The 14,787-nt window shown below is 37.5% G+C and overlaps 1 protein-coding gene across 8 annotated transcripts in view; it reads left to right on the forward strand.

Moving 5' to 3' along the window:
* Nucleotides 1–14,787, forward strand: part of LOC132906909 (teneurin-m) — a 657,480-nt gene that overhangs the window by 391,187 nt on the left and 251,506 nt on the right. For 3 of the 8 annotated variants that reach the window (XM_060959524.1, XM_060959525.1, XM_060959526.1), the window contains exon 1: nucleotides 7,108–7,647. The exons of the other annotated variants lie outside the window; for them this stretch is intronic. Coding sequence is in view for 1 of the 3 variants with exons in the window: in XM_060959526.1 (XP_060815509.1) it covers nucleotides 7,635–7,647 (13 nt within the window). In the remaining 2 variants the exon portion in view is untranslated. Of the gene's footprint in view, nucleotides 1–7,107; nucleotides 7,648–14,787 lie in introns of those variants that run through there. 8 annotated transcript variants of the gene reach the window in all.

Raw genomic sequence — 14,787 nt, forward strand, 5'->3', positions numbered from 1 at the left:
ACTTTGTTTTTGCGAGATATCGGGCATGGACAAAGAAGTGCAAATTTCAGAACTTAGACGTCATTAAGCGAAGAGTGGCAGTCCCTCGAAAAGTTTTATCAGTTTATTCAGGGTAATCTCCTGACATTAAATTAATGAACGTCGTGGCTCTTGTTTTGTCACGTGGTTTTCTAAGAGCAAACAACTTCGGAGGCAAGGAAGCGGGCTCCATTTTACCCTAAGGATGAACATTTCCTGTGCCAACGCGTAATTTTGGAAGCAACAAGAAACGAGCTCCTTTATTTTACCCTTTAATTTACCTATAAATCTCGCAATACTACAAAACTTTACGAGGGTTCAACTGAATAATTGAATTATATACGTAGTCAGTTGCTTTTAAATTGCCACTGTACCGTACATTGTTACGAGATAAATTAGACCTGCCGCCGACTTCTCTGTACAGTTCCTGCTTCTCCCTCCTTTCAAATTAGCAACCTTCATTCCACGCTCACGATTATGGGCATAAAATGTCACTTTCATTTGTCACCAGCTTAAAATCTAGGTTTATGGAACATGTACCATTCTATCGGATATAAAGTTTTTCATGATCTTATAATTCGTTAACGTTAGTAAAGGGTGCGTTAATTGAAAATTATTTGATTTTAAAACAGATACGATACTTACTTTTTACTGTCCCTTTGATCTGTAGTTCCGCCGTTTTATATTGTAACTCGGTCCAATTCTTGGAAATTCTGCGTCTGTTTAATATTCGAAGACTAAGTTCTGATACCTGCAGCTATTTCACGTTTATTACTTTCTGACATTCGTACGTTATTATTATATCAAACTACATAAAAAATTCAAATACAAAAAATCGTTATCGCTAGACTGCAGGTTTTTAAATGTTTTAAAATATTCTTATAATACTATTCTATTGTTTTAGTAGAGATGCGATTGGTTTTTTTTTTAATGAATATCGAAACTTTGATAGTCGTCAGTTTTCTGTATAGAAGATATTTTTGATAACTTTTGACAGAGATAATTTAAGATAGAGAAAGGAAAGAAATTTTTTTCCCTTTGCAATGTAACGCTGATGATCCGGTCATACTGAAAACGAGGTCATCGTTCTTCTTCTCGTCGATCGGATCATGGAGCACTAGTGAAATACAGCGAGCACTAGATTGCCGTACAACGAGATCGTATACAAAATTCACGTAATCCTGTCGACTTTTAAGATAGCCTTTAAATCATTTATCTTCGTATCGTACTTGATCGAACGATAAATATTTATTAATCATACTCGAAGAAACGTATCTACTTACGTACGATCTACTTACCTTCAAAAATTGCTGTTATATATTTCTGCTTGTGATATTAAAAATTGAAAGATCTTAGCGTGCGTATTGTTACCTCAAGGAATTTAGTAGAATCTTTCCATAATTATAAAAAAGGAAAATAACATTTCACTAAATTGTTTAAACTATGATCGAACCTATTATATATTACGTATAACTCACGTATTGCCCATTTGCATGCAGTTTTCTGACTGAAAATAATATGCAAATGTGGTTCATTATATCGGAAAGAAGCAAAGGACGCATCGACACAACTTTCCAAGGAAAACTTTAGAGAAGAGTTAGCGAGCTCGCATAGATTCGCACCTGAAATATTTTCTGGAAAAGGAGGAAGGAAGGTCTGGTGGCTCGATGGCTTTTGCGCGTCCTTCAGAACCTCGGCCCGTGTTGCCGATAACATCCTAACATCCTTCAAATCCAACGAGGTGTACACACACGAAACACGCCTGAAAGCGGAACTCATCGACGTTGGTCGACACACACCGATGCACATCTCAAGCCCCGGTACCCATCCATCTTATACACGCGTCTCTGAAGAAGTTTTATTCTGTACGTTTCCAACCCTCTGGCCTATCTTCCTTTGCGCGCGATAACGTCAGCCTCCGCAACTGATTGTGAGAGAAGGATGTCGCCCCCTATACGGAATTTCCTTCTACGTTTCGTTCAGGATCATCCGAGACAACTTAAATCTTCGACATATTCCCCGTGAGTTCACATCGATGCCCTTTTATTACGTCGTACATCTTGTTATATCGTTTATATTTTTTTTAAATCCTTTCCTCGATAGCGATAATTACTATGATATTTATGCATACGCTTAATCGTTTCTATGAACACTTCTTACAAACAAATGAAATATTTAGGTTATCATAATATCTTCATTTAAGTTATTAAGCTGAGCTCTACGCAATGTATTATTTCTTCTTTTTATATATCAAAATAACTATTTCTTCATTTATAGTTTTCAAAGCTTTGAAAAAGACGTCTCTCCTTCCCATTGAATAATTCAATTTTCTTTTTAACTCAAATAGAGAAGATAAGGGAATTTGGACGAGTTTCCCTCTGGGAATGATCGATGCAGAATGAATGTGCATGTATGGAAATGCTGGCTAGGAGTCGTCACTATTCTAGGAACGCTTTCATATTTACATATTCGTAGATTGCTTCAGTTAAGTCTGTGCACGATACAAAAGGACGATAGGATAATGGCTCTTACTGATGCATATGTAAATCAAAATCGAATTACCTTGCTGGATCTTCCCGAAGCATCTTTCGAAAAGATGACTTGTGGAGGAGTAAATAGGACAGAATCTGGCGTTTAAATATTTATTAACTGTGACTATCTTTCACAGACTTCTTTATTTAAATACGCCACAAAGGTACTCGGCAATTTTGAAGTACTTCTATCATGCGGGTTATTGAAAATTTAAATTTGTACGAAAGGAGAGAAAATCTGACAAGAGGACATTCTATTTTCTGATATATTTAACGACAAAACATAAAAAATAAAATAGAATATATCATAAAACTGACTGTAAAATGAATGACACTACGCTTCGCTACGCTGAGAAAAGGACCACTTTTCTTCAATTTTCAGTGATTTCGCCTCATCTCGCTCGCTTTCCCTTTCATACGGAACAATCGTATAAATATCGGCACACCACCGATTCTTCGAAAGATCATCCTCCTTTCTTCGCCAGAAGTCGACATCGAAGAGCGAGTAGGATGAAAACAGAGCGTAGACAAGATTCTCAAAGCCTGCCTTCCTCGCTCTTTCTCTCTAGTAAACGAACTATCCCAGAGCCCCGCCTCTATTCCTCCATTCTTTCCTTGACTGCATTTGTTCCTTATTAGATATTCCGTTTTATTGAACGAAGCCTAGAAGCCTTCCTTCCTGACGCCCTTTCTTGCATCCTTTTGCTTTGCTTCAGCTACATACGAGGATATATTCTTCTTCTGTCTTCTTCTTTGCTCTCTCCAAACCCTCTTTGGTTCCTTACTTTCCCTTCGATGCGAAACGCGCGGCTCCTCGTCCACGACATCATTTTATTCCGCGTCTCGAATTTCAAACGTTATTATTCACCCTTCCGCGAGCCCCTCCTGCGAATCTTAGATCTTTCTCGTAGAGCATTTCCGGTTAGGTGCGCACCCGGAAGCCATTCTTTCCTTCTTCTTCTCTTCTCTTCGATTCGATTCTTAGAAATGTTTCGCTCGGGCTATAGTCGTCGATTCCATTTCTTGTTCACGCGCGGGGGCGTCCCCGGCAGGGAAATTTCTTTGTACATTCAATCGGGGATCAGAAGTGTATTTTGATGAGGAGACAAAGCCCGGGTTTTATCGTCACTCCGTGAGTTGAAGCGTGAGCGATCATGGATATAGTAACGTAATGCGATCTCTCCCGTCGTATCACTCGTATACTCGCATCGTAGTCTACATAGAAATTAATCTGTGTGAATATTATGTAGAACCTGTTTTATTTTACAAGTTAAATCACACTGTGTCTCTTATTTATGTCTACATTCGATTCTATAACGTAGAATGTGCATTTTTTATGGAGAGGCATGGTTAAGCAGTTTGTTAGAAATACTATTTTTAAAATAGCAATAGAAATTTTTAATTTGTAACGAAGAACTTAAGATAGAAATTAGTAGCTAAAGAAATGTAGTTTTACACCCACTATTCCATTATCGAATAATAAGGAAGGAAAGGTAGAAAAGAATTTTTATTATTTTCGCGTGATCTATATTAACATTACAGAAAAGTGAGTCACTGGCAAGGCAAATATTTGATATTTTTCCATATTAGATCAATTGAAAATTAAAAGCTTTCCTTTCCACGAAATAACGAAATTTTATCATTTTATCGATAGGAGGAGACTACGTGCAATACAACGTCAATCACAAAGGTGTAGAAATTAAAGCGTAATATCGTAACATTGGAAAGTATAGAGCGTCGTCACTTTTTGCTCGCGGAGGAGAAGGAAGGAAAACAAACGAGTTCTTCCTGTAATTCGAAACGATAGAACACTTTTAAAACGAAGTTACCGGCAACAATCTCCGATAAAATGTTTCTAAAGCTCTCGTTACTTAAGCTGTATAACGATATTGAGTGTCACTAGCATGTTCTATGCCCGTTCTCACGTAATAAAACAATTTCATTCACGTTCGAATGAAATACCGTGAACGGCCAAGAGACCGATGGTGGATCGATATCCGAATGATATTTTATACGTGAAAGCTTCCGAAGGTAGCGATAATAGTTGTTCCTAAATCGTGTCAATGTTTTCAAATAATTTATTTCCGACTAAATAACGCACACATCACGATGAAATACATGCATCAGCGCTGACGATCTTCAAACGAAACATTATTTATAACTTCTATTTATTTCCAACACAGAAACATCTTCGCATTAAAACTATTTCGACGATGTTAATTTGTATCTTTAAAAACCTTTCTACTCACTAGCGAGTAACTCGTATAATTGCCATTTCATCAAGACAATATGGTCAGTTTAAAGGTAACTAAAAGAAGACAGAAAGTGAACAATCAATATTCAACCTCTAAAACCTTCCAACTCATTAAACCCAAATGCTCAAATAATAAAACAAGTATTCGAAACGTGAATAATCAATATCAGTCAACCCTCCCAGATTCCTCAATCTCTTTTCCTCCCTTCAGCTTCGAGAATAACGAACGCAGCAATATCTGATCATCCTAAATTGGTCGTACCCTTTTCACGGTGTTCTTGATCCAGGCAATCATCGTCCTGAAGCCATCATCCAGGAATGACCCCAAGGAAGCCGTCCCCGTGTATCCTGTACGTTTTGTTCCTCTGTCCATTCCTTCAATTTCTTTTCTCGCTCGTCTCTGTTCACCTTCGATACGTATCCCGGATTCCTTCTCCACTCACATCAGTCGTCAATCTTTCCTCCTGCATCACTCGCCTTTTCTTTCTCGTTTTCTCTTACATTCTACGAGGCTCTGTCACTTTTTCTTCACGTTTTCCCCCTTGGACCTTCGATTCCCGCGTTTCTCACCTGAACAGCCGATTATGTCAGTCGGAGTTAAAGCCACTTTTGTTTATCTGATCCCACGTTATAACTACAGACAGACAGGCTACCGGTGGCTGCTTCGGGCGCTACCTCTTGCGTATTCGAGCGAGACGAGCAGAGATAGAAGATAAGAAGAAACGAAAGAGAAAGAATGAGAACAGCGTGCTCCGTAATGTCGCTCGAGGCGAGGACGCCTCTCCTTCGGAAAACAGTTTAGTTACGATGAATGGAGCGAATGAATCACGCGAACCAATTAAGGATTACAGTAGAAGATAGAGAGAAAGCAAGAATCGAGGCTGCTTCTTCACGCCTGCTTAACCTTCGCTGGCTCCCACTTAATTGCAACTGCTAAATATACTTTCCTCCGATCGAACGTTCCGTAAATTTTCCTCGAACGCGTCCAACGAACGTTGAATCGCGAGTTAAGTCGACTTTCGTAATGCCCCGAGCAGTCAATTGAGTGTGTCGTGGCTATTGTGGATCTGCGTGCAATAGCAGAGAACGATAGCTTCTATTTAGTCCTGCTTCGTGTTCACGGTACATAGTTAGGTTTATCTTTGCTAATTACAAAATGTAATTGTGGAACGTGAGTGTGGATAATATCTATTATCTATTATCTATTGGTAAAATCGATTGGTAGACGCAGATTTTGCTATTAAATGGAAAGAGAACTGTTCTAAGCGCAGTACAAAATTATTCCTTTCGTTCGTTATTTATACAATATCCTTACTTACTTGTTTTTTCATAATTTGATATTTCGTAGTATTCTAATTTTCCTTCCGAAAATTGTTGCAAATCTGTCATCTTGTTATCGCATTCAATCATCAAAATTGTGAGTCTATGCTGCATAGACTTACGACAAATTTAAACAAGGTGGGTGTTGCAGCAGTTCCGTTTATAAGTCCAGAATCAATTTAGTTTATCTGTTAATCTGGCAGTTTATCTTCAACACGAAGCATTCGTCTATGTTTTTCCTCTGTTTTATCTTTAACGAGATCCACATGCCATGCATTATGACTTTAATACAATGAAGCATCAAGCGTTTAAGCTTATTCGATAGTTATATGATTTCAACAACATTTGTTTTCCGTTACAAGAATTTCGGCAAACAGGATGAATTTATTCAAGATTTTTCGACGAAGAATGATATCCCGATCACGTTGTACTTATATTTAAGAACAAATTACACACATATATAATCACATCACGGACTCTACGCTATCCTTCTCTAATAATCCGATCTAGGTAATCAAATTTAATTTTATATTCCACTTTTTTCCTAGCTAAAATAAGAACGGACCTAATCTACTGCTGTTGGTAGTGCTCGCGTTACGTCCTCGAGCGGGCGTCCTGGAGAAGAGGGTATTTGACGCGAGAAGCCGACACCTCTTCTTCTTCCCCGGTCTTTTCCTACGGTGGCACTGGTGGCTCGCGCTCTCCTCTCTGGGGCGCGGAGTGCCGATTTAGGGGATGAAACACGGAAGTAGGTTCGCGTGTACGCTCACATAGGTGCACACGCGTTCCTGTGTGTACGTAGATGGACAGGATAGGGCAACGAAGGGAGAAAGGGGTAACAATGCCGACGAGGACTACGACCAGGACGAAAACGTCGACGACGACGACGACGACGACGATGTCAGCGACGACCGTTGACGACGGCGCAATGTCGCCACGGTGTCGCACGCATGCGCCACGTAGAAGTAACAGCCGCGGACTCGGGTCGAACCGGGAAGCCAGTCAGTGCATTGCTAGCTTCTGAACCGCGAACGCTGAACTCGTACGTTCCTGTATAATCGCGAATCTAGCCCCTTACTGGCCATCGCACACACAGTGTTCCGGTTTCCTCGCGACAGACTCGAACCATCGACTACGCCTCGAACATATCAAATCTCTCGACCCTCTGACAATATCATTCTTCTTTCACGATTCTCGTTGTGATTTCGTTCAATGTAGGAGAATCGAGATTAGTGGAGAAGAATAGTGCAGGACATTGGCGTGTACATGTGTTGTGTGCCTTCCAGCGGCAGGATACACCGGCTGTCTTTGGATATATGTAGCTACCTTCCCGTGGCACGGATTCCTGCGACTGCATTGCACAATCGGCCTGTAAATCGACAATCGTGTTTCCTATCGATAAATCGGTGCTTGCTATGATGATGATCATTATTATGGTGATTTGAGAGTGTGTGCAGTGCTCGTGTGCAATGACACAGAGGGCAACCGCCGGTGTACTTATAGGATCTTAAATGTACCAATTAGGTGAGTGACGCATTCTAGCGGATCTTTCACTTTTTGGATCTCCTACGGAGACATGACTTCGTACATTAAGTATTGTATGTTAGGCATGTATATAATAGTTATTACGAATATTTAACCTACTAATTGCGTGACTGCTTTTTGAGCATTTCTGAATTTACGAATTTCCCATAGAAACATGGTTTCGTAGATTAACTATGTTGTGTTAGTACGTAGATATATTGAGTTGTTAGGATTTTGTTTGTAATGTGTTTGTTACTTACGGTCAATCGCGCGCTCTTTCGGTGTTTCTTGCCTCCCCACCACGCCCAGAGTTTAAGCTCGTTCGTTGTCCCGAAAGTTCGTACTCGGCAAGTTGACAAGCGCTCGGCTTTTTTAATGCGAGACGTGGTTGCTTTATCTCGCGTTCCAACTGCCGATTGATGGACAATTGGTGGGTGAAAACGGAGCGCTAAACTCGCGATTTCATTCAAAGGACATGCAATTACCTTCCATGTATATAGGAACAAGAGAGAACGGAAGAGCACGTTTAACAGTAGCATTATTCATTAAGGTGTATGATATTATGGTTGAAACCATAATGAGAGAAACGACAAACGTATGACTATACTTATTAATATTCAGATGTGAAACAGCAGTTATATATATGATACAGAATTTGTTAATTTCAATTTTGTCGTGAAGGTAGATACAGTAAAATGATCACATGATTTGTAACGAGTGAATTGTGTATTAAAAATACATTAAATTATATGAAAGATATATTAATATCGTGTAATTCTTTTCTCATGGTGTGTAATAGATATACATGCAATAAAAAATTAACAATCAAATCAACGAGCTTTAAAGAGATTCTAAAGAAACGGATTTTATAGGCATATGAAAATATGTCAATTTTCGTCCGTCACATTTTTTTAGGTTTCGTTGAATAGTCGATGATAGTTCGATTCTGTGAATATCCGAGTATTCAAATTCTTCGAGAAATATGCACTTGTACTTTCTTAAATTTCTGATTGTCACTTTTAATTATACTCCTAATTATTGAAATTTCTAATTGTTGTAATTTCACATAATTAGTGGATAATTGTATCATTTTGTGATACATTTCTTGAAAATATTCTCATTCTTAAAGAAAAGGTAGAATTAGTATCTTTTAAAGAAAACAACATAAGAATTACAAACTTTAACACAAAGTTTAACAAAATATTTGAAAAGTAAATATGAAAATATTAAATTATAAAATATGTGGTGACTTTTACGTTAAATTTTCTTAAATATTTGCATTAAATATACTTATTCTGAAGCTGTTATCGGATATATTTGCACATATCAAGACGAAAACAAAAATTGATTCTCGTTCGTTCACGGACACGCTGTAAAGTAAATTTGTTTAGAAGCAAGTTCGCTGACGCTGGACATTCTTGACATTCGCGTTAGAAGAAACGTCGACCTGCTGAATGTTTAGTGAACAAGTTCGTAGAAGCTTCTTAGCGTGGTATTTTGCTTCGCGTGAAAGCTCACACGACGATGTGAAAATATTGAAAAGTCGATAGTAAAGTTTGATTAGAATATTCTCAATAAAATAACGAAAACATTTTTCTTTATCTTCGTCACGCTCTTCGAATCATTTTTGATTCCATCATGGGGTTTTCCTTCCAATCAAGCTTGATAAATTTTCTTCCTAAAGTGTTAAAAACCTGTTCGTTTGTTGAGCGATTGAAATAAATAAGAATCGGATGTTGCTAAATCCAGAGAACAGAGTGAATGTTGTAATATTTGATCTAATGTTGTTTTCACTACGTGAAACTAATATGACCACTGTTATGTTGAAACAGAATTCCATTTTTATTGGATCATCATCGTATTTCAACTCAATACCCATGAATGCAGTATTGTTGCTATTATTACGATATTGAAAACGCAAGCGTGTTTTTCAACATGGCTAACATTGAACAAATATCAAAAATTGTCAATGTGTGATGGTAATATTGAGGAAAGAACATTGAAACATGAATTTCGTAAATGTGCAAACAATGCTACTATTTTTCCAATCGCGTTGTGCTGGAATTAATTAAAGAGTTATATTAATCGAGTATATGGCTTGCAAATGTACACATCCATGCAGATATGGCAACAATGTGTCACTATACAAAAATCATGTGTATCTTCTGTTTTTAACGCGCCTTGTATCATTTCGATCCAATGTGTGTATTTTTCTCTAATCAACATAATTTTTAGTTGGAGGAACACATGAAAAAAATTGTATTTTTTTTTAGAAATTAATTCATCACTAAAAAGGACTGAATTAATTAATAAATTTTAATTTTGAAAGAACGATGAGTTACAGGCGGGCGACCTATCGGTGGCATTTAAATGGAAACAAACGCGACGCGCGTTTTCTCTCTTCAAAACGACAGCACGTTCGGTTCGGCGTGCGGGTAGCGTGTCACACGTGCCGTTGGCAGCTACGAAAATAGTTGCGCGAAAAATAATGACCCGCGTTCAGCCACGCGAGCGCTGCGAAGTAGAAACGCGAAATTGAGCAGGATATGGTAATAGTGGCGAGGGCGTGTTAGCCTCCGGCCACACCATTAGGCTTCTTGTCACGTAGAAAAACTATACGCGACGCTAGAATTACTAATAAAATTCTATTGTTCCAAACTTTCAATCTTTGTAACCAGCAATCGTTTTTACTACACATTCAATTTAGTCATGGACTTTTTTGTATATTTGTTCGTACTGTGAATGGCAAATGACTCTTTACTAACACTTTTGTTATTATTGATGTGTATCGCTTTAATTGCCTAACAATCAGATTTTATCTACGTTAAGTGTATCTTCCGATCAAATTGTACGAGATGTCCAATAAGGGAAACCCGTGTGAAACCGTATACTTAGAGTTCTGAGTCCATAATCTTTTAATTTATGAAACAGGCGGTGTAATTAAGATTGTATTTACTAAATACCTTCATAATGAAAGATCAAGACACTTAAAAACACAAGAAACTTGATTCACTGCAGTACATGTATTTTGTAATAAGCTTCCAGCGAAAAACGCTTGAATGTGGTAAAACGTAATTGCCAAGGGGCCGCAGGTTTTTTTTTTATTTTAATTAATTATGGAGATAAGTATGATAGACGGTTTTGTACAGCTTTCTCCTAGTTGTGGACGAGAGTGTACATGTGGGAGTTGTAAAACGATTTCGTAATGAAACTTGTTAGAAGGTGAACGTTGACCGGGAGCGATACGGCGCGAATAAAGCCAGCGGGTGTTAGAATCGAAGAATGCATAAATATGTAGGCACACGCGGACTACATTTGCATGTCGATGCTATCGACGATGGCTGGGTCGACGACCGGCCAGTTAAGTATTTTTAATAGGCGGTCAGACCAAAGGAGCGCTTCGTTCTCGTATTCACTGATCCGTTCTATCAAGAGCAATTGATTGCCATGCTACCGAGAAGCTAATCGCAGTCATTTGTCGTTGTTCTCAACTTGTCCCGCCGTCAAATAGCATTCAATCGTCTTAAGACTATCGGATACGTCCAGTCTTCGTGAATCATCTGCAAGCATCCAAGCCTGTCTTCGAATCTCTGGCCACTTTCTTCGCTAGATAAAGAGCCGAGGTGGAAGCACGATCTTCGACCTTTCACCTCCAATGCTTCCTCCTCATTCTTTCCAACTGTCCATTTGTAAATGCGCGCGTCAATATCGAACAATATACATACATATCATGTCTTGTTAGGATGTCGTTTAAGGGAATTATTAGTTACAACTATAGATAAGCCTAATAAGTAAAGAAACATCAATAGTAAATATAATGATGTGAATAACGTCCTATGAGCTGTTTTCTATGTATCGAGTGTCTTATTGGTAGTAAAAAGATTATTTAATTATTTTAAGTAATAAATTAATTTATATTGACTGAATAAAGTAAATTTTTCAGCTGATTTGTTTGAAGTAGAAAGTTTAGAGCCTGAATGATTAATTTCTCGTAAATAACTTACGTTTAGATTCTCAAAGATATCTTCAATCGTACAATTAACACATTTAAAGTCCTAAGTAATAATTATTAACGGAGAGTGTAACATTTGATTTTGAGTTAACTGACCATTGACTATCCTATAATTTCGGAACAAATGCTTTCGCGCCCGCACGATTAACGCCGTATTCGAACGTACAAACAACAGGCATGATGTTAATTGATGCCAGGTCAATTACGTAGTTCGCAGACGTGTCATTAACTTATAGTCCCCGGTTGAATTGCATGTTTGGAGAATATTCTATTACGGATGAAATGACTTAACCCTGTCGCTTATACAATTAGCTGAGAGATTTTAATTTCTGATTTAACACGTTTTTCATCGAGGGGCTTGTAAAGCCTTCTGTTTCTTCTCATTGCGTGACTATTTACTTGCAAAATATAGACCTATTTTATTAGCTTTTTTGTAGCTTGAAACGCATATGAATGATCTGATGAAACAATCGAATCTCATCACATTTTCTATTAGAGTACTATCTTCTCTTTCTTCTATAAATATCGATCATTGTTTAATAAACCAGTCGTTCTAAAATGTAGTTAAAAAAGTTCTGTCTTTAATAGGTCAGTATTTTAGAAATTAATTCATCATAATCAGAATATTCAGTTTTTTCTTCTCCATTTATCTTTATACGAGAATTAGACATAAACACGATAACAAAGAACCACAAAAAACTCTCGACCTCAAAATATGCCAACACGAGTTTATGGTGTTACGCAAAAAGCATTGAAATGCCCGTAGCCAGTTAAACTATCGAAGCGCGTCGACAAAGATATTTCGTTGCTTAGTAAATATTTATTTCGAGAGCATCGATCGTGAATGTAATCGGGCAGCTTAGCGTTTGCTCCAGGTTCGAAACAGTGACCGATATTTTCTCTGTCCAAACTGCACAGAAGAGTGAAGCGAAAAAAGTCAAAATTATATGGCAACCTTCTAATAATAAAAAAAAGCTCACTTCTACTCTTTCAGGTTAGAGGTTTAATGTAACAGTGCTATACTTCGTTCTGTTCTACTCTACAACCTTATACTCTAACTAATCACGACGAAAATATCTCGCTTTCTTCCTTTAAACATCTTTTGTACCCAGAATTCATCGATGCAAAGCAATTTCTCAAGAAAGTGGGATACTTTACATCGGGGTTGTACAAAAATAAAAGGGTTAGAGGAAAGGTATCGATAGAGTCTCTCTGTCGAAGTGCAGTGTTTCAAAGAAAAGAGAAGAGAGTAGGTGAAACGTAAAGTCGGAGGGTGAGCGTCAGACCGAGGGAAACGACGGTTGTAGGCTTGAGGACGACAGATGAAGGTGAGAAGAGGGACGTACGCAGCGGACAGTCGCGTTTAAAAATGCAATCAGGATAATAGCGTGCCTTGAAGAAGGAATTCCTCTTTATTTCTCTGTTTCCCCTCCTTAGTTGGACTCTATGTCTCCTTTCGAGGCCCTTCCTCTTCATCTCGCCGATTTACTTTGTTTCCGGCGCGTGTTTACTCACGAACAAAGTCCACGTTCCTCAGCTTTAATTTGTTAAAAGCAGGAAAGACAGTAGCTGTGGAAATTGGAAGGGTGAGAGAAATCACGCGTGCAAATTTGAGAATTTTTATGCTGGTTACGAGAAATGTACATAGAAGCGTGGAAACATCGTATAATACGATAGAAATGCTTCAATGAACGTTGAATAACACTGAGAAGTGTTTTCGATATAGTTGACGACTTAATCATTCTTTATACCGATAACTCTCTGTTGGCTCGAGTCTGAAAAGAATTTCACACAATTGTCACGAAATAAAGCTTGAACGAGTGGTACAGTTTTTACTAATCCTGAAACATTACTTTCTTGGCAAGTCGAACTTTCCATAGGAAGTTTTCTCAACAGGAAATAAACTTCTGTTATTTTCAAGTGGCATAAACTCTACCCGTGAACGTTTGCCCAAGGGAAACTATGTAACGATTACGCCGTGGAAGAAGTTGAAGAAATACCCAACCTTAGATTACGATAATTTATGTTGAAACTATTCCTTAATATAATTCTCGTTAGACAGAAAAAGAGTAACAGGTGAAGTGCGTTAATGTTTCATTCTATCCATAATAGTGTTTTCAATATAATATGGATTTTTAAAAAATTCTACGTTAGAAATTAGAAAAAATTAGATAAGAACCGTAGAAAAGGAATTTTTATCGAAAAGTTCTTTGTATTTTAGATAGTATGATTAAGAAACAATAGGATGTTTATGTAGTCAGTGAAAATGTTTATATAAATTCATATTTTTATAAAGATAAATAAAGAGTGAATGTTTATGCTAGATCGGTATATATCAAATGTCGTTTTATACAATAAATCTTCAGTTGCACGTTTTCTCAAAATATCATATATTTATTAAAAAAAGTAACAATTAATTTCCTTCTTCATATAGAGATCATAAAGTGCGAATCTTACAATTCGACACACCAGCGGTAACCGCTTATGATCAACCGTAATCGTTGTGATCACCGTAAGGGAGCGCATCGTGCGGTTTGAATTCGCGAAGACACGACAGCCGAACATGGCGGACGCGATATTGCTATCGTCTACGTATTTAGTATTCTGATTCACAATGAATATAGTTGAGAGAATTTGCGTGAATGATTTGTGTGAAGTGATAATGGAATACGTGAACGTATATTTTAAGATATTAACGTTGTGAGTGCAGGTTAGTTGAGTCTGAAAATGTAAATATAGATTGGAATCTGCGTGTTTTGGTTATGTTTAGAAACGTGTTTAGGGTGTGAAATTTTTAAGAACTGTGATTGAAAGCTCTGATTGCGGTCTTGGAAGGTGTGATTGAGATACGAGAGAATGGATCCGAGATCAATTCCCGAAAATAATTCTGAATAAACGAAGAAAATATTATATATGAGGTACATTCAACACACAATATATATTCACATTATATACATATATATTTAGGAAAAATCGAGCAAAACAGAATCTCACAATACTTATAACACACTATTATCGAATATGTATACATTCCTTTTAGTGTAAAATAATTCTTGAAGGTTTTAATAATTTGCTAATGATAACTCAGGTATTATATTATAACTATAATTATAACTTCAAACTTCAAA

This window comes from Bombus pascuorum, chromosome 5, assembly GCF_905332965.1.
Source record: "Bombus pascuorum chromosome 5, iyBomPasc1.1, whole genome shotgun sequence".
Classification (NCBI taxonomy): Eukaryota; Metazoa; Arthropoda; class Insecta; order Hymenoptera; family Apidae; genus Bombus; species Bombus pascuorum.